General features: G+C 35.7%; 2 protein-coding genes across 2 annotated transcripts in view; both read left to right on the forward strand.

Annotated features, from left to right (window-relative positions):
• Positions 1-4,102: 4,102 nt before the first annotated feature.
• On the forward strand, positions 4,103-11,657 carry atp6v0b (ATPase H+ transporting V0 subunit b). Its single transcript, XM_084120375.1, has 8 exons — positions 4,103-4,382; positions 5,113-5,161; positions 5,340-5,423; positions 5,725-5,802; positions 6,089-6,158; positions 6,347-6,398; positions 6,505-6,695; positions 9,699-11,657. The coding sequence occupies exons 1-8, from the start codon at positions 4,313-4,315 to the stop codon at positions 9,723-9,725; spliced, it is 621 nt and encodes a 206-aa protein (XP_083976501.1). The 5' UTR covers positions 4,103-4,312; the 3' UTR covers positions 9,726-11,657.
• A 1,115-nt stretch (positions 11,658-12,772) lies between these two features.
• b4galt2 (UDP-Gal:betaGlcNAc beta 1,4- galactosyltransferase, polypeptide 2) overlaps positions 12,773-20,952 on the forward strand; it is a 104,073-nt gene continuing 95,893 nt past the window's right edge. The window contains exon 1 of the mRNA XM_084120765.1: positions 12,773-13,675. The gene's annotated coding sequence lies outside the window, so the exon portion shown is untranslated. The remainder of the gene's footprint in view (positions 13,676-20,952) is intronic.

Raw genomic sequence — 20,952 nt, forward strand, 5'->3', positions numbered from 1 at the left:
AGTAGTCATATTTAAGCAATGTTACAATTACAATATAGAGTTTCTTGGCCCACCAACGAGGCCTATACTGATGTATGGATTTCAGGAAGTCAACGTGAATCTGGTACAGGGACGTGCACAGACGGGGGGCAGGTGTAGGCAAGTTAGTTATATACTAGAACACCTTTAAAATACTTTATTTAAATAAATAAAAATGTCCTTATTCAGGAATTTGTAATTGGTACACAGGCATTATGCTGGAATTGGTAAATGAGCAAAATCAATGTTGTGCATTATTGATAGAAAATACTATTTCTTATTACTATGCTATTATTATTTAGATGCATAGACTGCAATTACAGTTGCAGTAATAACCAGAGCCGGACAGTAACGGAGTACATTTACTCGAGTACAGTACTTAAGTACAATTTTGAGGGATCTGTACTTTACTCGAGTATCATTTTTGGGGAGTACTCATGACTTTACTCAAGTACATTTGAGAGGCAAATATTGTACTCTTTACTCCACTACATTTCTATCCATAACTGTGAGTACCTGTTACTTCTAAAAAAAAAAAAAAAAAAAAAAATCTCGGAAACCCTCAATTTGTTGTTTCCCTCTCAAATGTGATTGGATTGTGCAGGCGCCACTGATTGGGACAGCCTATCAGCAATCATCTTCAGCTTTCCGCCAAAGTCAACTCCATGGTCAGATTTAGATAAGAGACGAAACCATGGACGAAACAATGGATGAAGACGCAGCAGGTCCATCCCGGGAGTATTTTTTTCCCAGGATGGTAGGGGAAGACTCATGAATATTCATTAGGGAAGTCATCCCTGATTGGTCTTAACCCCAGTGACGGGTAGGTTTAGGGGCGGGGTTAGGGAGGTCATAAGACCCCCAGTGACGGGTAGGTTTAGGGGTGGGGTTAGGGGTAGGTCATCAGACCAGTCAGGGATGACTTCCCTAATGAATATTCATGAGTCTTCCCCTACCATCCTGGGAAAAAAAATATCGCTCCCGTGGCCCCACCTCGCCATTTCAATTTTCTGAACAAGTTAATGATAGTTTTCGCTTCAAGTGTTTGCTGTGTTTACCAATGTAAGCACTGTGGCAGTAGTAATGCAATATTTAGAAAATGTACTCTTGTACTCTTGATACTCAAGTACTTTTAAAAACAAGTACTTTAGTACTTTTACTTAAGTAGACAGCTGACTGTACTTTTACTTGTACTTGAGTAAAATTTAGCAAGGGGTATCTGTACTTTTACTCAAGTAATGAAGCTGTGTACTCTTGTCCGCCTCTGGTAATCACGTTATGAAAGGGCGCCGCCATCTTTAGAATATTGTCTTTGAACTTCCGTTTTTGCAGTCGCTCTGTATATTTCTATGGCATTGCTGTCCAGGGGTAATTAGCTTTTGAAGTGGATTTAATTAATGTAAAGTTAACGAAAGTTATCATGAGGAGTGTAATGTTTAAAGCCAATGTCTCAACAAATGTCAGTAGACCGGGAAGATTTTAAAACGAGCCGTTCATTCATAAATACGCAAGATCGCTATGAAAATACAGACCGGAAGTCAGACCGGCTACATAAGGTCTTATAGAAATATGAAATTATACTTTTCTATATGATTCTTATTATGAAACTGAAACCACCAGTAGTCTAAGTGGCGTCAAGTCTTAATCATAGACTGTAAAAAATAGGGGTCTTAAAATGCGAGTCAAAGAATCATTCATTCACTGATTCGCTCAAACCACCTGATTCATTCATGAACGATTCATTTTCGAATTCCGTTCATAAAATTGAGCAAAAACTGTCAAAATGTACATCACTGTTTTTAAAATGTTATTGTTTATTCAACTGTTGTATTAAAATGAAAATATACAAATTACATTTGCAATCGTGCTGATATTTGGGAAAACAGCACTTTTGCTCGTGTGATATTGGTTAACTATAGCCTATATAATATAAACATAAAAGACAAAATCGCAAACAGGGAAAATTAATATCTTGAGTTTTCAGGGCATTTTTATTAATTTGGGTGGCATTTTCAACCCCGCATGACACTATTTTACCCCAACCTTTTTTGTTGTGTAACTTAACGTTTGGCTGTTGCCTAGGTGTAGAAATACTAATAGTGTCGTATAGTGGTTTAATTTGACAGCAGTGACGCAATGCGAAGCTTAGTGTAAACACCATGGTTACTGGCTGTCACCAATGCAGCTCCGATCGATTTTCGTGGTGGGTGGTGGCTAGAAGTGGGGGAAGAACAGGGCCAGGGGCTTGTGCGGTCTTGTAGATTAAAGTCCGCGTGAACCGGAAGTTGCAAACGACTTTTCTCCAGTGCTGTGACGTATTTCCCAGTGAAACGGAATATTGAACAGAGGGCAGGGTTTTACTCTAGCGCTCCTCCTCTCCATCTCTCACTCATAGCAGACTAACGGTTTGAGGGGAGTGGTTAAGGGTTTCCCAACCCAAGTCCTCAAACCTACGTCATCAGAGAAGGGACGCCATTCCAGACCGGAAGTAACTTTTCAGACTTTGATTAAAGATTACGACGGCAAACAATTTTTTTTCTGTGTTTTAACTTGCACGGATTAATTGTTCACCACAAGACTAGTAATATGCGCTAACAAAGTAAATAGGGTCAATTTTGATTTCAGTTGGACTTTAAAATAAAACCTAAAATATATAATAAAATTAAAAATGCACTTATGACTTAAACAAGTAATAAAAACTCGTTGAGTGTTTTAGCGCAATTTTCTGACCTCATGGGATCACAACACTAAGAGATAGTAAATCTTTTCGTGGATTTGTTTTGTGCGTTCCCGAGATTAGACCTTCCTTAACATAATGCCGAAAACCCGAAGTCTCTAGGTGGTCTGGTTGAGGAGTAGATAGAAGTGCAAGATTGGTGCGCACAGACAGAACAGAAATCATGAGTTAACAATCGCAATTTTGTCCGGTGGAAAATTGCGCTAAAAAGGGCACTCATCTAGTCAGAGACCAAAAGGGCAAGTACTTGAGCACCACTTGGGTCTATCTGTGTATAGCATATGCCATCAAAAGTAAATGAACAAGCCTGACTTTGCCACAAGGAAAGAAAGCAAATAAAGCCTGTCCATAGAATTCACTGTTTGCTAGTGATGAATTTCTCAGGTACTTACAGGTGAAGATAGGAAATTGGTGTGAGGCTCACCATCCTCTACTAGCACTGGAAATAAGACTCCCGTGATGCCTATGTATTGCAGAACCCAGAAACGTAGGCTATATCAATGTCTGACTGACAAATGGGCTACATACAAAACTATCTAACACATTTTTTTTTACCTGTTTACCCACCATGTTCCAGGCATTCACAGATCAGATGGCACAGAAAATATATCAGTAGTAATGTCTGTTTGAAAAACACACGGTCCTTTCTGTCAGAAATGACACAGTATTTGCACCTCCAGTTAAGTAACATTAAGCAGATTGAGAGTTTCAATTGGACTTGTCAGAAGTTTTCTCCTGAGGTTTAGAATGATGATACAAGTCGTCGGTGGATTTTCTTCTGACAAACGCCTGAATTTAGATTTTCCTCATTATTGGGAATTTACTGCCATCGTCTGGTTAAAAGATGAACTGCAATAAATTTAAATCAAAAACTACTTTTTTTGTTCTTTTTCAGGTGTTTATTATAGTCCTTCTTATTCTGACTGTTTTACAATCAGTTTTTCCTTATTTTTTATTTAAAATATTTATTTTTAAAAGCCATACAAATTGACTGAAAATTTACTTTAATCTTTTATAAATATAATATAGTTAATATTTTCCCTTCTTCTGACTATTTACAATCAGTTTCAGATAGACAGATAGTTGCCGATGTCTTTTTTTATAGACAACAGACAATATATGTTAATATATGACAAAATATGTATGGCAGACAAACGGACAGTAGCAAAACAAATGAACATCTATATTTTCTTAGTAAAATGTCGCTTAGCAAAGTATCTAAATTCAATGAATATGTTTAAATTGTTTGCTTATGTTATTAGATATATCGACAAAGGGAAACCAATATGAGCTGACCGGAGATCAGCGTTTAAGATCACTAAAAGGAAGAGTGACGTTTTGCGTCACGTGCACAGCTCGAGCTCGTCACATGATCAGCTGGTGACTCCTTCCTCTCTGATGGATGCAGGATTTACAGCCTTCGCCACTTCGAAGGGCTCACAGGAATCCATTTCTCTTCAAAATACAATTATCCAACAGAAAATAACATCACAGTAGCTTTAGGTTTATTCGTGTGAGAACATTTAGAGAGCAAAACTGGCGCTGTTGTTGGAGTGGATGATGAACGGGCACGCAATTTTATACACCGGGGTCACTTTGGCCTTCTGGACGACCATCCTGATTGTCGGTAAGCGCTAACGAGTCCTGCTGACATAAGCACATAAATAACACACGCATCTTAATATAATTATCCTTATTCGTACGCAGATATCTTTATAATCTTTCTCTGTTTCTCATGTTTCTTTAACTGGAAAGCCATTTTCTGGCTAGCAACTGACGTTAGCTGTCATACACTAGCACGATTACGTCAAATAATAATTTAAATATAATTGTAATGGTATTAAAGGCTGTTGTCATAAAACATTGGTGTAAACATTTTAAATTCGAGATCTAGTGATAGTACCAACAATTTTTAAAGGCTGACATTGAGAATTAGACATAACAGTTACACCTGCTCTGATGAGAACGTAAATAATTTTAGCTAGAGTTAAAATGTTTGGATAGTTTTTATATTCTGTTCTTCTCCACACATGGGCTGGAATAGCACAGTAACAAAATTCAACATGTAATATGGATTTAAAAATAAAAAAATAAGGCAGTTAAACAGGGTTTTATGACCAAATGAGGAAGATGGCTCTCACATGACTGTGAGCTTTCACACATACCCTCTATGATTCTGAATGGAAAAAGGCTATCCATATTTTGCCTTTTATTCAGATTATTCCACTGATTTTAGTTTTCCTTTTGGTTTAGATGAAAACTATATCACTTTTATACTTTATCACCTTCTGACATACTCTGCTTATTTACACATAACTTAAAAACTACTAATCATTTTTTTTTTTTTTTCCCCAAAGGTACTTGCTATACGATTTTTGATCTTGGATTTCGGTTTGATATAGCATGGTATGTGTTCAGTAAGACAATCCTTGAAACATTAAAGTATGTTATTGCTAAGCAGGCTTTTCTTGTTCACTATACATTTGTTATATAACTGATATCCACAAAACTTAATGTAAGACTTGAAGTAAATTAATAAAATGCTTCTTATGATGTCTTGATAACCTAACCTTTTCTGTCACAGGTTTTTAACGGAGACTTCTCCATTCATGTGGGCTAATCTTGGAATTGGCCTGGCCATCTCTCTGTCTGTTGTCGGAGCTGCATGGTGAGACTGTCCATTTCCTCTTTTTAGTCTGTCACAAAAGCAACAATGGGAAATTTTGACATGTTGTAGTACAGTTTTCCATATCCTCTTCTACGGTGCTTAGTTGAAAAAGGTCCATAAAAAAGAAGCATTCAATTCTTTTTATCAGTAGCTCACTCACCAAAATATGATCTAATGCAAAAGCTTACAGCGTGCTCCTTTTGTAGTATATACATATTTAGATATTTGAATGGTGCTAAACAAACAGTCAGTGACATACTTGTATGTGGAAAATGATGTATTTTGTCTTGTGACTCTGCAGGGGGATTTACATCACTGGGTCCAGCATTATTGGTGGCGGAGTCAAAGCCCCTAGAATCAAGACCAAAAATCTTGTCAGGTATATGCAGTGTGCTTAAAGTTTTATGTGAAAATATTCTCCTTTTTTTGCTGCCTAATATCCTGATCTAGACACCCCTGGGTACATCAGTTGTTGGAAAAAAAGAGGCTAAAGTCAAATTTCGAACATCTCTAAAATATATATTTTTTTTGGCTCATGCCGCTTTTGTCAGATGAGCCTTTTGTTCTTATGATTCCTTCTGTCTTGTAACTCGGGTTTATTTGCTTGCCCAAGGCTTTTTTGGCTCACATTTGCACTTAGTGACAGTTGATTTTTTTCTTTCTAGCATTATCTTTTGTGAAGCTGTTGCTATTTATGGGATCATCATGGCAATTGTCATTAGCAATTTGGCAGAGGTAAGTTAAAACTTATTTAATTTATTTAATTCTTTGAACACATTGGCTTTAGAGTAAATCTTAAGTTCTAGGTTTAGAAAAGAGAGCAGATGTTTTCCCTAAGCTTTTTACATCATTTAAATTAGCTGTATTACATGTACAGTATTTGCTAGTTGTTCTCAACATTGTTTTTTTTTAATGTCATTTAGAACTTCAGTGGCACGACTCCAGAAACTATTGGGTCAAGGAACTACCAAGCAGGTGCATTTTACTTATAAATCACTTCTCATCTCGAGTGAAATATTTTTCTTTGCTTCTTCTGAGCAACCAAATGAATTTGGATGACACAGTGGTGCTGTTTTTTCAGGCTACTCCATGTTTGGTGCTGGACTCACTGTTGGCTTTTCAAACCTCTTCTGTGGCATCTGTGTTGGCATTGTGGGCAGTGGAGCTGCCCTGGCTGATGCTCAGAATGCCAGCCTCTTTGTCAAGATCCTCATTGTTGAAATTTTCGGCAGTGCCATTGGACTATTTGGAGTGATCGTAGCCATCTTGCAGGCAAGTGTTTTTTATGAAATTACCATGTATGTTTCTTCTCCTGCAATATTTTAATATAAGCTGTTGTGGTCATTGTTCACTAAATAAAGCATAGCTTTAGTTTTTAATGTTTAAACTAAACTTTTTGGTAACACTTTACAATAAGGTCTCATTTGTTAACATTAGTTAATGTATTAACCAACATGAACTAACAATAAGCAATACATTTATTACTGTATTTATTAATCTTTCTTAATGTTGGTTAATACAAATATAGTTGTTCATTGTTTGTTCATGTTAGTTCAGAGTGCATTAACTAATGTTAACACATGACTTTTGATTTTTATTTTAATAATGTATTAGTAATTGTTGAAATTAACATTAAATAATAATAAATGCTGCAGAAGTATTGTTAAAGTCTTGTTAAAAGGTAACTCTCGCCAAAACTCTAGGCTCTTTTTGTTAATTTACCCGAGTCTAACTTTCGTGTTAAAGCATAATTAGAATGGAAACGCTACTTTTAAGATTGACCGTATTTTTGTTTTAGGTCAAAATGGCTTTCCATGCCTTAGTTAGTGTTTCCGGTGGCTGGAATGCAACGTAACATGATGAAAGTAAAGATGGAAAGCTCCTAAAGCTTGTTTCCACATAAATTCACAGATCATTTTTTTATCTAAGTTATCATGCTTTTCATTGAAATGACAAGTTCATGACATTTCCTCATATGGAGTCAGTTCATTGCGTTGCATTCGGAGATCGACTACTTTTGACTGACACAATTCCAGCCACCGGAAACACTAACTGATAAAGTGAGTCGTACAAAACCTTTCTTTTTAGTTAACTTAGTGTACACAAACAATGTAGTCAATGCTCAAGTTCATGTGTAGAGCCCCTGGTGATACTTCGAGCAGTTTTATGTTGTGTTGAGCCGCCTTAGTGTTTTAAAAATGCTATCTTAGAAGTGCCCCATGCACACCCATTCAAAAGGCATTTTAACCTAAAACGAAAATACGGTCAATCTTAAAATTAGCGTTTCCATTCTAATTATGCTTTTACACGAAAGTTTGACTCGGGTTGATTAACAAAAAGAGCCTAGGTTCAATTTTGCCGAGAGTTATCCTTTAAAGGGATACTTCACAGATTAGCATTAAGCCTTGTATCAGTAGAAACCCGGTAGTATTTCAAATGACCATGCTTCCTTCCCTCCCTCATGTCCCCCTGAGATGAGAGATTTCTGTATTGTGTGTCTGAAAAAAAACCTCCGATGACGCAAAAATCATCATTTTGCGTCATTGGAGGCTTTTTTCGCCAGAGGCTAGAGACTAGCCAGTCGTAGGAGCTAGTTCCGCATGTTTTCAATCCCCCCCATAGGGGGTGGGATCTCACGATAAAACGGTGTCTTTTCAGTTTCGAGTCCAACTAGTAGTTGGAGGTCGTCAGCATAACACTGATAATTTATGTTATGTTTCTGGAATATTGAGCCTAAAGAGCGAGCATGTATAGGGAAAACAAAAGAGGGCCAAGAATAGATCCCTGTGGAACACCCCAATGGATAGGCACAGAAGTTAATGACCCGATATTTGCAGAGAAGGTCCTCCTCTTTAAGTATGAGGCAAACCACTGTAAAGCTAGGCCCTGGACTTCAACAACACACTCAAGTCGTTTCAGAAGAATGTTATGATCAATAGTGTAAAATGCGGCACTCAAATCTAAAAGTATCAGGATAGCTGAAGACCAGAATCAATGGACAGTAGAATGTCATTTGTAACCTTCAGCAATGCTGACTCTAAAATGGGTCTAGAATATTAAAGTATCCAGGTATGAAGTAAACTGTAAGAGTGCAACTTATGTTACATGACTTTAGTTACATTCATTTAGTTACATTTACTTTAGTTAACTAAAGTAGGTAACTAATTAAATCTTATTGTAAAGTATTGCCACTTTTTTTTTTTTTTTTTTTTTTATATAAAATTATCTGCCAGATACATAAATGTAATGTAAAAAGTTTTTGTCCTGTCCCACTTTTAGCAGCAAATCACGAGCCTTGAATTGTTAGCATGACCTTATCATTCTTGGTCAATTGATTTCTACTGACAGCAGAGAATATTAAAGTATAAGACATTTCAGGTTTTCAATTAAACATTTTGAAATCCATGAGGTGGTACTGTATTTAATTATAGATTTTTTTTTTTTCAATAACATATTCTACTTTGAAAGCATTTGGCCTTTATGAGTGGCCTTTATTCATTAATAAATAATGAATGAGAGAACTCAAATTACATTGTCATCTTATTTTTTACACAGAGCAAGTATTTGTTGTGGCCATTTATTTAAACAAGAATTTAAAGTGAATCATGCAGTTCTATGGACCTGGTCTGATTTTTATTTGTATTTATACTGTACCTTTCATGTTTTATTCCAACAGCACTACTATTATCAAAAGCACAGTAGTATTATTGTCATTACACCCATTATTCTTAAATCATGTTGTCATCATGTCATCAGATGGCTTGTATTTTGCTTTTAAAAAGAGTAAAATGTGCATTGCCCAATCATGGATTGTATGTTAATTGACCTTTAGTTTCACTACATTCTTCATGTGAACAAGCCTTTGGTTTACCAAACAGATAAAGTGCTGTCATGAAGCATATTCTTTCCCATCTGGTTTCCAGCAGGATCATGTTTTGAATTATTTCTCATTAATATCCTTCTAGCTACTTATGACCACCCTCTGGATGAATATTTTATCACCATTTCCAGTCACACACTGTAAATTGATCTGACATGCATACTTGAATTCAGATTGAGATTATTCAGCCCCACAAAAGCAACTCCTATTAAATCATATGGCTTTTGCAGTTGCAATATGGCCTCTAATCATAAGATGGTTTTGATATAATTTTGGTTCATCCATTCAATATTCAGTCTGTTCAGGAGAATATGTTTTGTGGCCATGAGATTTAAAATTTTGTCTGCTAACCTAGTTAATTTTTTTTTTTAACATTTGTTTCTCTCTCTGTTTAGACATCGAAAGTAAAAATGGGAGATTAGATGACTACACGACCTACAGATCAAAGACGCTGTGTTGCTGGTGCAAACAGGAGGTGTAAATACATAGTAAATTATTTAAATGTATTTTCCTTTGTGTCTGTTTTTAACCATCATTTTTCTGAAGATTGAATTATTGTATGTGCACCAATTTGTCTTAAAAGAGTGCATGATCATGATGTCAAAGGCAGATCTTTGACGACTCACTTAGTTTGGCATCTCATAATACTGAAAATGAAAATATCACTTAATGTTTTTGGCCATACCTCCATGATGCCATAATATCAAATTTAAACATTAGAATTTTTATTTTAATTAAAAAAGCCTAATAATATAAACAATGACCCTGCGGACAGAAAAGACTGTCAATAGACCCGATGTTCTGGCCTGACACACAGGGTGTTATGTTTGTAATCATCTCAAATTTCAATATATATAATTCGTTGTGATTGTTCTGTACAGTACAAGAAAAGTGATCAATTGCATTAGTGTGGTTCTTTGCGTTGGATGGCTGTAAATCGTAAAGTATTCTCTTGATCGCTGTATGCAAGAATATTCTTGTATTTGCGTGGTGACACCTGGTGTATCCAGTGTGCTTGACCTGATCTCACTCTCATTTGTTGTGTTTTCATGTTGCAACTATGTTTAATTCAAGTAAACGATATCTTTGAGAAAACAATTATACCAAAACTATGTTAAAAAAGAAAAGAAAAAAGAATACCAGTCTCCAATTGTATTTCTACCGGTGTGGTCCCTCACTTTGTAGGGCTATCTTCAGTTCAACTGAGTTAAAAATAAGAGGATATAATAATCTGATGCGTGTACATATTAAATGCAGCTGTTTATTTTTGTGTGTGAAGCATGAGGGTGTTTGCCATTCTGTATTTCCCTAGTTGTCTTGTGATTTTTGTTTACTTTTTGTATTATTATTTTTATTTTTTTTGGAAGCAAGAAGTGGTCTTTATCCCCTAGGTCCCTGTCGTTACTGTATAATACTGTCTACAATCAAAGCTGGATGAACGATATGTAACATCAACTTTGTTGTTCATTTAATTCTGAAAATGATAGCCCAGAACAGCACAGCAAACAGCTGTTGAAGGTTGACTTTAATTGGTTACAGACATTAGATTCCATATTTATTTTAACGCAAATTAAACCAGGTTGTAAGTTTTACTGGATTTTAAGATCTCATTTTCACAACCCAAATTTTTCATCCACTTGAAATGTTTTAAAAAGACAACAATCCATTTATTCCTCACTTTCACTCCCGTAAAATGAAATATGGTGTTTTCCCTTCGCTAATGTCCATAGGTTATTGAATTCTAACAGTAAACCACTGGTTATAACAATGATCAAACTTGTAACATCAGTTTACCTTCTTTTAGCTACTTAAATGCTTTTCTGTCAATGATGTGTTTGTGAATTGGAGGTACACACCAAACATGATTTTACTAACCGCTGAATGTCCAAAATCAACTTCTGTTAATTGTCTGTTGTTTTAGTTCTAATGATCAATCAAACTGCGCACCCCTATCTGTAAAGCACTAAAGACTCGTGAATTACTTCAAGTCTGGTGAACAAGTGGAGTGATGCATTATTTGTATTGTTTTTTTTCACCCTCATTCTTTACCTGCAAGTGTTTATTTTAAAACATTCCAACTTAGACCTGGTTGTAATGACTCAGTGGTTCAACCCACTCCTGGGGATCACACTGCGAGGCTGCTTTAGGTCTCATTATAGTGAGGCTTCCAGGAGCTGGATGTGGCTGTCTGTGGTCTAGTGGTTCAGGAGTTGACCTTTTTTTCCATTTCTCCGGTTTCAGTGATTGTTAAATATGTTAATGTGGTGATTCCATTGTTTTGATGTGTACAAGTGGATCCTCTATACTTCATAATTGTCCTCTAAGAAATAAAAAAGAAATGTGGAAAAGTCCAATGCCATGTTTTCTGTTTATTGTACAGTATCAGCAGCATTGCATAGCATAACTCAAACACTAGGTTAACAGATGACTAATAATTCATTTATATTTTAGTGCTTTACACTATAGATGTGGAACTGCACATTCCATGATCGATCAGCCAATAGAAGTAAACTGACTACCCCCTCATTGCCATATTGCAGGAGGAAATACACTACTAATCAAATGTTTGGGTTTGGTATGATTATTATTATTATTATTATTTTTTTAAAGAAGTCTCTTGCTCACCAGGGCTGCATTTATTTGATTATAATACAGCAAAAATGGTAATATTATGAAATATTGTTACAATTTAAAAAATAACTTCTATTTTAATATATTTTAAAATGTAAGTTATTCCTCTGATTGCAAAGCTGAATTTTCAGCACCATTACTAGTCTTCAGTGTCACATGATCTTTCAGAAATCCTTCTAATATGCTGATTTGGTGCTCACGAAACATTATCAATAAGATATTATTGATAAATTACATTATCAATTATTTTATATTATTATTACATTATCAATTATTTTATATTAATATTGAATCAAAATCCCACATATTTTATAAAACATATTTTGTGAATTCTGTGCTCCAAACTAAAATATTAATATAGTCTAGCTATAGCTGTTGCGGAAACAAGTAAACACAAAACCATACTGACATACATGATGTATCTTGCCTAAAGTCATCTTGCCTATAGAATTATGTGCGTGTGAAAAAAAAATGAAAAAAAGAATAATATATATATATATATATATATGTGTGTGTGTGTGTGTGTGTGTGTCACATGTGTTTTATATGTTGTCATTTTACAGAATTTTGTAATAATGATTTGATATTTTGATATGGTTATCTTTTAAAATGTTTGCTGTTTCCTGAAAATCTGACAACTAGCCCTGGTCTCCCTTAATTCAAAGCAAAATTATCCCGATTTAAAAATATAAATACAAATTAAAAATAGAATATCAAAATCTAATGCTTTGGAAATAGCCAATGTATACAACTAAACATTATTTGGCTCTGCATGATTTATTAAATGCAGCATTGTACAAGCATTAGCGATCAGGTGACTGCTTTAAATATCCACCAGATGGCGCCAAAGGACGCAACACTTTCGTTTATTTAGCAGGTGCATCGCTTGTCAGAGTTGCTGCTTATTGCTATATATATAAATAAGGCAACCCTATAAGAAACATAAAAGTAGAGTGAGCTTCACCTGTCAACCGTGACTGTAGTAAGAGAGATACATTTCATTCTTGACTAAACTGCAATGAACACGTTTGGGTTAGGCTAAAGAATGGACAACGATGGATGTTTGATTCTCTCGCTTTCAATCACGCTCGAGTGAAATTGCTTAAAATTGGAAAAAGAGATGCTATAAGGACAAAGATGCTTCAAAATAAAAACTAAATAGTACATGTTTGTTTCAACCCAGGCACAAAAAAAAAAAAAAAAGGAATTCCAAAACAAAACAGTACATGTCGACACCTATCGAGGAGATATTAACTGCGCCCTCTTGCGGTGAATAAGCAGACCTCCGATTGAGCCTTCCGAGTCTCCGTACTAAAGAAAACCTGCCTCCCTATTCCTTTATTCGCACACCCATCATCTCTCCTCGCAAAAACACAGAACGGGCAAATGAAAATACAGGGCAAAATATTCAGTCTCATTACTGGAGTGTACGCTGTTGTTAAGGGCTCTGAACAACATGGAGAAATATAATGTTCCTGCAATATGGCATAATCCTTTCATCAGTGTGCATTTCTTTCCGAAAAATGAATTAATCGGCGTTATCTGCAGAAAGAAATAACGGTATCCGTCAAGTAACTCCCTCCTTTTTATGTGGCTATTATGATCAAACTAACTGTATTTCACACAGACGACACATTTATGGCTGAAACTGACAGTTCTTCCGAAATCGACAGTCAGCTGAAGTGAATACAACAAAGATGAATCCCTTTTAGAGGAGCTCCCTGGCTTGCAAAGGAACAAGGTAAGAAATTGCATGTTTGTGTTTATGTTTTGCAAATATGAAACATTTTAATCTCTGCACGACTTCCTTTGAACGATGCTCTTTGTTTTCCCTTAATATCACATGCTATCTCTATTGCCTGCCATCTTGATCAAGGCGTACATATATTCAGCATAGAGATGCTGCCTATACAATCTTAACTCTTGGCCAGATCACTCTACCACAAAATAGTCTTTTTAATCGAAATGCACATTTCAGCTCCTCCCAGCAGCAGAGTCGAGTGTAAGCAGAGGGATGATGCTGTGTAATGGTACCCACAGCATCCATGGACAGCATCTTGCCCAGTGTCTCAGGATAGGAAGCTGGCAGCCGGACATGTGTGGCTTTGTGGCCGAAGATCTGAGAGTGTGGAGAAGATTTTAGAGTAAACACTCTGTATGAAGCCTGGATGTTTAATGCATTATAATGATATTTGTAATGCATCTTTAAATCACTGTAGATTCTCATTAATAACAAACACAAAATTATAAGACTTACATATACATGGTTATACCTTCAAAGAGTGATTTAAAATATGGTTAAAGCCACATTTCATGTCTATACTCATTCTTAAGCATGAATAGACACATTTTAATATCTATAATAATTGGAAACCATCTTTTATGAACAATAACAGATCACATGATGTTCACAGACTTAACAGAAAGTGTTTCTGAATATCGTGTAGTAAGCTTTCTAGATTCTTTACAAAAGTATGGCATATATTAAACATTTTCCTATTAACCTTTTGATTAGTAAATTATTAACGAGAGCACATCATGGCACTTAAGTCTCAGGGCAACCGCTGTTTATGGGGTCCAATTAACATGCTGCTGTCTTCCCTTTTTATTTAATCGGTGATTGCAGTGTAACTTGTTAATTTCACAAATTGTGATACAATCTTAAACAGTTCCATTCTTAAAAACATCACGGTTGCTCAATGTCAGCTCATGCAGTACGGCATTGAGACAGTTTTGTCTTGATGTTTTGTTGTGTAGTATTGAGTTAAGGGGTTTTAGGGCTGTTTGTTTCACTTGCAAACAACAATCTGTTTCTTTTTCTTTAACAATTTTTTCCTCTTTATCAAGATTTCCTGCTGAATATCTCCTATCCTGTATGTTAGTCAATCTGTAACAATAACATATACTAGTCTGTAAGGACTGAAGTTTTAGCACACTAAAAGGTTTTGCTCACATGCTTGTGTATAAAAACATTATCTAGTACTTATTTATATATAGTACAGGTCAAAAGTTTGGAAACATTACTATTTTTAATGTTTTTGAAAGAAGTTTCAAAGCATCAAGCCTGCATTTATTTGATCAAAAATACAGAAAAAAATGTAATATTGTGATAAAATAATTGGTTTTCAATTTATTATACTTTAAATTATCATTTATTTCTGTGATGCAAAGCTGAACTTTGAATAAAAAGTAAAAAAAATAAAAATAAAAAAAAGAAGCAAATTTTTTAAAAATAGAAATCTTTTGTAACAACAATATACACTGGTCAGTAATTTGGGGTCAGTTGCGATGCGAATATGCGATTAATCGTGATTATATATGTGTATATATATAGGATTTTATATATAACTAAATAAATAAATAAGTAAATGAAAGTATAATTCAGATTTTTTTTTCCTACAGAGTAACATATTAGACTGGCATAGACAATTAATTCTGATTATTCTGATAGGCTACTCCTGTTGGTTTTTGGCTGTTTTAACAGTGGTGTGATTGTGAACCTGAATTCTCTGCATATCACTGACAGGATGGAAAGTTAAATAGGGTGTCAATTTGAGTTGAGTTGAGCTGTACTCATTTACAATCAGTCACTTCTCTTGTCTGATATGTGGTCCTTTAGTTCTCGTCGGTTCCTCCAAGTGACTTTCTCTCAATGTCTGTATCTGTTCCTCTCATTCACCCACACAGTCTGCTTTTTAAGCTCTTTCTACAGCACGATATCCGAGAGGCCCAAGGGCAGGTTGTCCATTGGTCCATTTTACAGTTTGTTTTAAACAGGAGCTGCTCTGTTTGGCTAATCTGCCTCCATCCACCAGAGATAAATGGCCTTTCAAGTCTGCTGCGGCCCATGAGTTCCTTTCCTTATATGATGGGAATGGTTTTGATGGGAAATTAGGGATCAATGTGTATTGTGCTATGTTGAACGGATACACAAGGCATGTCTATAGAGTGAAACCGTTGGGTGTTGGGATTTGTTGTCATGGGAACAGTAAGACCCGTAACACAAAGGTGGCATGAAGTGGACAGCTTTGTTTTGTACACTGGCTTTTGTCTCTTCCTCAGCAACAGTTTAAAGTTTTTTTTTCATTTTTCTGAACTCATGAGCGTGAAAATAACAAATTATTTACGACATCAGACAAGTCTAGTTGTGCCCTGGAGTACAAAATGTGTTTGTCGGTTGTTGTTTATTTCTTGGGGAGTTGCAAGGGTATTTAGGTGAATGGGGATAATCATGTCTAAGTCTATCCAGATGCCAACTTGGAGGTCCGTCCAAACGAAGGCTTCAGCTGCGGCGGTTTAATTTGTCTCTTGGCTCTGAGTAGAGTGAGCAGCTGGACTTGAGGCAGGGAAAAGCTGGGGCCGCGGTCTGTGGAGCTCACACGCTAACAGAGTTGGAGCGCAGCCACCAAAGCCTTTCTTCAGCTTGTTTGTGTGCAGTATGAACTGTGTATTGAGACAGTGCTGTGTAATTAGCCGTTCGGGTTCACATTTTTCTCAGGGAATGTCTCTGCAATGGTTTACCTTTGTGATGTTCAGAATTAGATACATTTCAAACTCTGAAAGAGAAAAATGACTCGATTACATAACTGCCTGGTGTTCAAATAAGGCTGCTGAAATGTTGTCTTGCTTGAGTTAGCCTTAAGGAATAACAAGTTCAATACAAGTTAAGCTCAAACGGATGCATGTGTTTGTGCCATAATGAAAAAAAAATCATACAAATCAGTACAATCAATACAAATTATGGAGGATTTATTAAGAAATATTAAAGGGATAGTTCGCCCAAAAATGATATTTAAGCCATGATTTACTCACCTTCAAGCCGTTCGAGATGCATATGTCCATCTTTTTTCAGACAAACACATTTTCAGTTATTTTAGAAAATGTCTTAGATCTTTCAGTGGTTATAATGTGAAGCAATGGGGTCCAGCTGATTCAAGTCGCAAAATGTGCATGCATCCTTCACAAAAATAATCCATCCGGCTCCAGGGGGATCTCTTTGTGGGCGGATCTCGATCAAATCTAAAATGGGTTGGTCTGAAGTAGCTACATCACTCATAGGTGTGGTTTGGGCGTAACGTGAAATAAACCAATCAGAGCGACATCTCACATTCCCTTTAAGAGCAGGCGTGCTTGTTCCATGGTGGATTGCTATTATAACGGCGGATTTGCCAGGCGCACGCCAGGAGCGGTTCACAGCCGAGGAGACCGACGTTCTTGTCAGGCCCGTAAAAGACATTGTATGGGGATGGGAGAAACCCACCCAAATTAGCTTTGGTTAAACAGTTTAATAATTTGGGTAAATGTGTAAGCTAGATTTATGCCTATTTTTTCACATCTTCATGGACACCACAATGATTTCCCTCGTGTGGAATATTTTTCCTTGTAATTATGTATGGTTTGCAAAAATGGCAACTGCTGCGTTTGTGTAGATGAGAGAAGCAAAGTGTATGCGCGTTGTGCACACGCTACATTATGGCCAAGCATGCTCCCTTAAAATAGCATCTGAATAACGCGCCACTGACTTTAGACTAGGTTTTTCCTGGTCAGTGGCCGAATTATTTTCTGGAACTGCAAAACAGCACCAGGGAACGTTTGCGCCGGAACACACCTCCTCTTTTCGCTGAACCGCCCCGGGAGCGCAAGTTCATTCCCTAATTTACAGACGTGCGTCTGTGGAGGGAGAAGTCAGCTGTGCGTCGGGTGCAAAATAGGAATGATACATGCGTTGGTGTACAAAGTCAATTGCGCTGGGTGCAAGACAGGGCCCTGTCTTTGCTGTAACCCAGATACAAGTTGAAATAAAATGTTGTGGTAATCCACATTATTTTCTTATATATTTTTTTAAATATAAGTTCTGTCAATTGAACTTAACTTGCATTGAACATGGAATATTCCTTTAATTTGGTTCATCTGCAAAGAATAAATATAATTTTTTTCTATTTACAGTAGCCTACAACTGACATTTTAAGATCATATCTTGATACTTCTTTCCTTTTTACACCTCCGTATTTTCAGACCTCGCATTTTTCTCTTCGCTTATTCACGCTATTGTAGAGAAGGTAACATAACACAGCACAGGATCTTGAAAGTGTCTTGAAGTGGATCTCAAAGTAGTGAGTTGAATGTGTTTTGAAAATTATAGGCTAATGTATACTTGTTGTAAAATTGAAAGAGTAGCTGAGGGGGTCTTCATGCAGAGTACCATTGAATCTGAAATTGATGTCACGTTCACATCCCACTGAACAGGTGCTGGCCACAGATTTACAGCCAGAGGAAGTTGGAAGCCTGCAGGCAGAAAAGCACATTTTAGGCATATATTTTCAATATGTGGGCCTTAGCCTCCTACCTCTCAATATGAAGCATCTAATTAAGCTTATTTTAATCTTTAGCCATTAGTGGGTGGGGTTTTCTTCTGGGATTTTTTTGCTGAGTCTGACTTTGTAACCCAATTTGAGCTTGACAGCTCTAACTGGTGTATAGTTAAAGCTGCTTGAAGCTTATCCAAAACAACTTAAAATTATGTTTTTCTTTTCTTTTCTTTTCTTAATTGATTTAGGGTTCTTCACTAAAGCAGTCATTTAGTTTAGTTTTTCTCTGTGTTTTAGTTGTCTGTGAATGATGTATTGTGAAAGACCTTGTTTTTTTCCCCTGTAGTGTAATTATTATAATGAGACTATTTATGTGAAGCAAGCAGCTTTTCATTTGGACTCTATTCGTGTGAACCATTTTCACAGTGTTATACTTTAGAAAATTACATAAAAAAAATACATAATCTTAAATGAATCTCAAAATATTGGCAGGATGGAGAACACTTTAGGCTATTAGACATTTTACTTGTCAATACGGTGCTGTTTTCAAGTAACTTATAGGAGTGGAAACATGCCAGTAACCTTGATTAACGGAGGTCTTTATGTCCCAGATCCATATATTCCTGTACAGAAAATCAATATCTTTGTCTGATTCGTTAAGTTTTTATTAAGAGTCAAAGTAAGAGTTGTAAAAAGTGACCTCCTGTTTTTAACATCCCTCTAGATTTTAATGGGATAAAAAGCTCTTTACATTAATAGAAGTGTGAGTGTTTTATGAAGTGGCATGCAGAGTATGTTGTTTGCAGAGCTCTAGATCACAGGTTTAGGGATGTGTGCCAGCGTGAGGTGAATGGTGTCATGTCCATAGGGAGGCTGGTATTCAGAGTAATGAAATGGTAGCCAGAGGCCTGTGACTCTCAGCTCGACTCTCTTCACCTGCTGCCATGAGTGTTTATCAACTCTTTGGTCCTGCATGGGTATGACATGTCATGCCACTGACCCCTCTACTTCACATCCATGTGGCAGTGCTGGTAATTGAGTGGATGCAATCCCCTTCTCTTTTTGTCGCTGGTTTGTGAAAGTGCAAGCAAGATTTTTTTTTCTTTCTTTTTTTTTTTTTGACTCTAAACCCTAAAACATAAACATGGACATGTGGGTGAGTACTATCCCTTTAAGTGAAATTTGACATATCAAAATAAGTAAAGCAAAATGATTTTCATGTGCATAAGCTCAAATATTTTGAAAAATATTTTAACAGTAATTTAAGATATTTTTCAAATAATTTTCCCAAAGGGAAATGGCCTTTAATGTATATATAAAAAAACAGGGTCTGGTAAAATTTTAATAGAATTAATAAAAGTTTTTAAAATAGTACAATAGTTTTGTGTGTACTGTAGTTATTTATTTTAAATGGTCTATAATTAAATATAAGACTACAGTGTGACTAATTGTTTTTTTATAATTTGTTTATGGTGTGACATACTGTATCACATTATACTCCAAATATAATGTCACACCATATTAATTTGCACGCTGTTAGAGAAGTCTGTTGTCTAATTGAAATCAGCTAACATACTTGTAGCGTGTCCACTTTCATTGAGCAACAATGCTTTTAATGAACCAATTTCAACAAAGAGCACTTGTTGGAGCACTTAGGGCAATATTAGTGTAGTCTAATAATGAAATTTGAAAAATTATTATGATTTTAATTAAAATCTGTTTGATTTGGAATGGTATTTTGTGGTATTACAAAAATGTTCATTATGCAGGCAAAACTATTTTATATCAATGGATTATTTGTTTATTTATTAAAAAAAGCATCTTTGTCAAATTATCTGTCAATACTTTTCAGGCCTTTTGGTCGGTAACACGTCTACAATGTTCCCTCTGTAGTGATTTTCAGCAGAAAGATTAGTTATATCCACACCTCACTAGTTCATATGTGCCTTCACGTGTGATAAGTTTCACACTTCTTTGGTGTGAGATATTGCTTGGCTTGTTATTGGCCTCAGAGAGTATATTTAAGATACTAAAAGCATGCATGGCCATGTTGAGATATGGTAACACTTTACAATAAGCTTTCATTTGTTAATATTAGTTAACTACATTGGTTAACATTAACTAACAATGAGCAATACTTCTACACTATTTATTAATATTAGTTCATGTTAATCTCGCCATTTACTGTATTTGTAAGCTCAAAAGTTGCATCTGTTAACATTAGTTAATGCACTGTGAACATTAACATTTTTATTAACTAACATTAACAAAGATCTAAAATGCTGTAAAATACTTTGTTCATTGGTTCATGTTAGTTAATGCATTAACTAATGTTAACAAATGAGACCTTACTGTAAATTGTTAAATGAGTGATTGTTTGCCATTCCATACAAATATGTATTGTGTGAATATTCAGACATTTATGGTGTCCATGACAATTCATTTGTAAAAATGGTTGCCAATAAGAAATTACATTAAATGTTCCAGTAAATACTGTTTTGAATGTGGCTGGTTTCATTTTGCTTTTTGGGAATTTTCTACACAGTAGGAAATTAGATGTTTTTAGTGACACCATTTTTCACATACATATTTTCTGTTATTAAGTCAATGGGTTTGGAGCTGAAATGTCAAAGAAATGACCTGTCTCGAGTCATCTGCTCAAGTATAAATCAATTTACAAGTAATTGCACTTTTTAAGTTAAGCCCCAGT

The sequence above is a fragment of the Abramis brama genome (assembly GCF_963993115.1).
Source record: "Abramis brama genome assembly, chromosome: 7".
Lineage (NCBI taxonomy): Eukaryota > Metazoa > Chordata > Actinopteri > Cypriniformes > Leuciscidae > Abramis > Abramis brama.

Excerpts from the sequence above, each read along its gene's own strand:
- atp6v0b (XM_084120375.1), top strand. The coding sequence starts at position 4,313 with ATGATGAACGGGCACGCAATTTTATACACCGGGGTCACTTTGGCCTTC. Across the intron at positions 6,399-6,504 it reads GTCAAGGAACTACCAAGCAG|GCTACTCCATGTTTGGTGCT; the intron begins GTGCATTTTACT and ends CTGTTTTTTCAG. Across the intron at positions 6,696-9,698 it reads TGATCGTAGCCATCTTGCAG|ACATCGAAAGTAAAAATGGG; the intron begins GCAAGTGTTTTT and ends CTCTCTGTTTAG.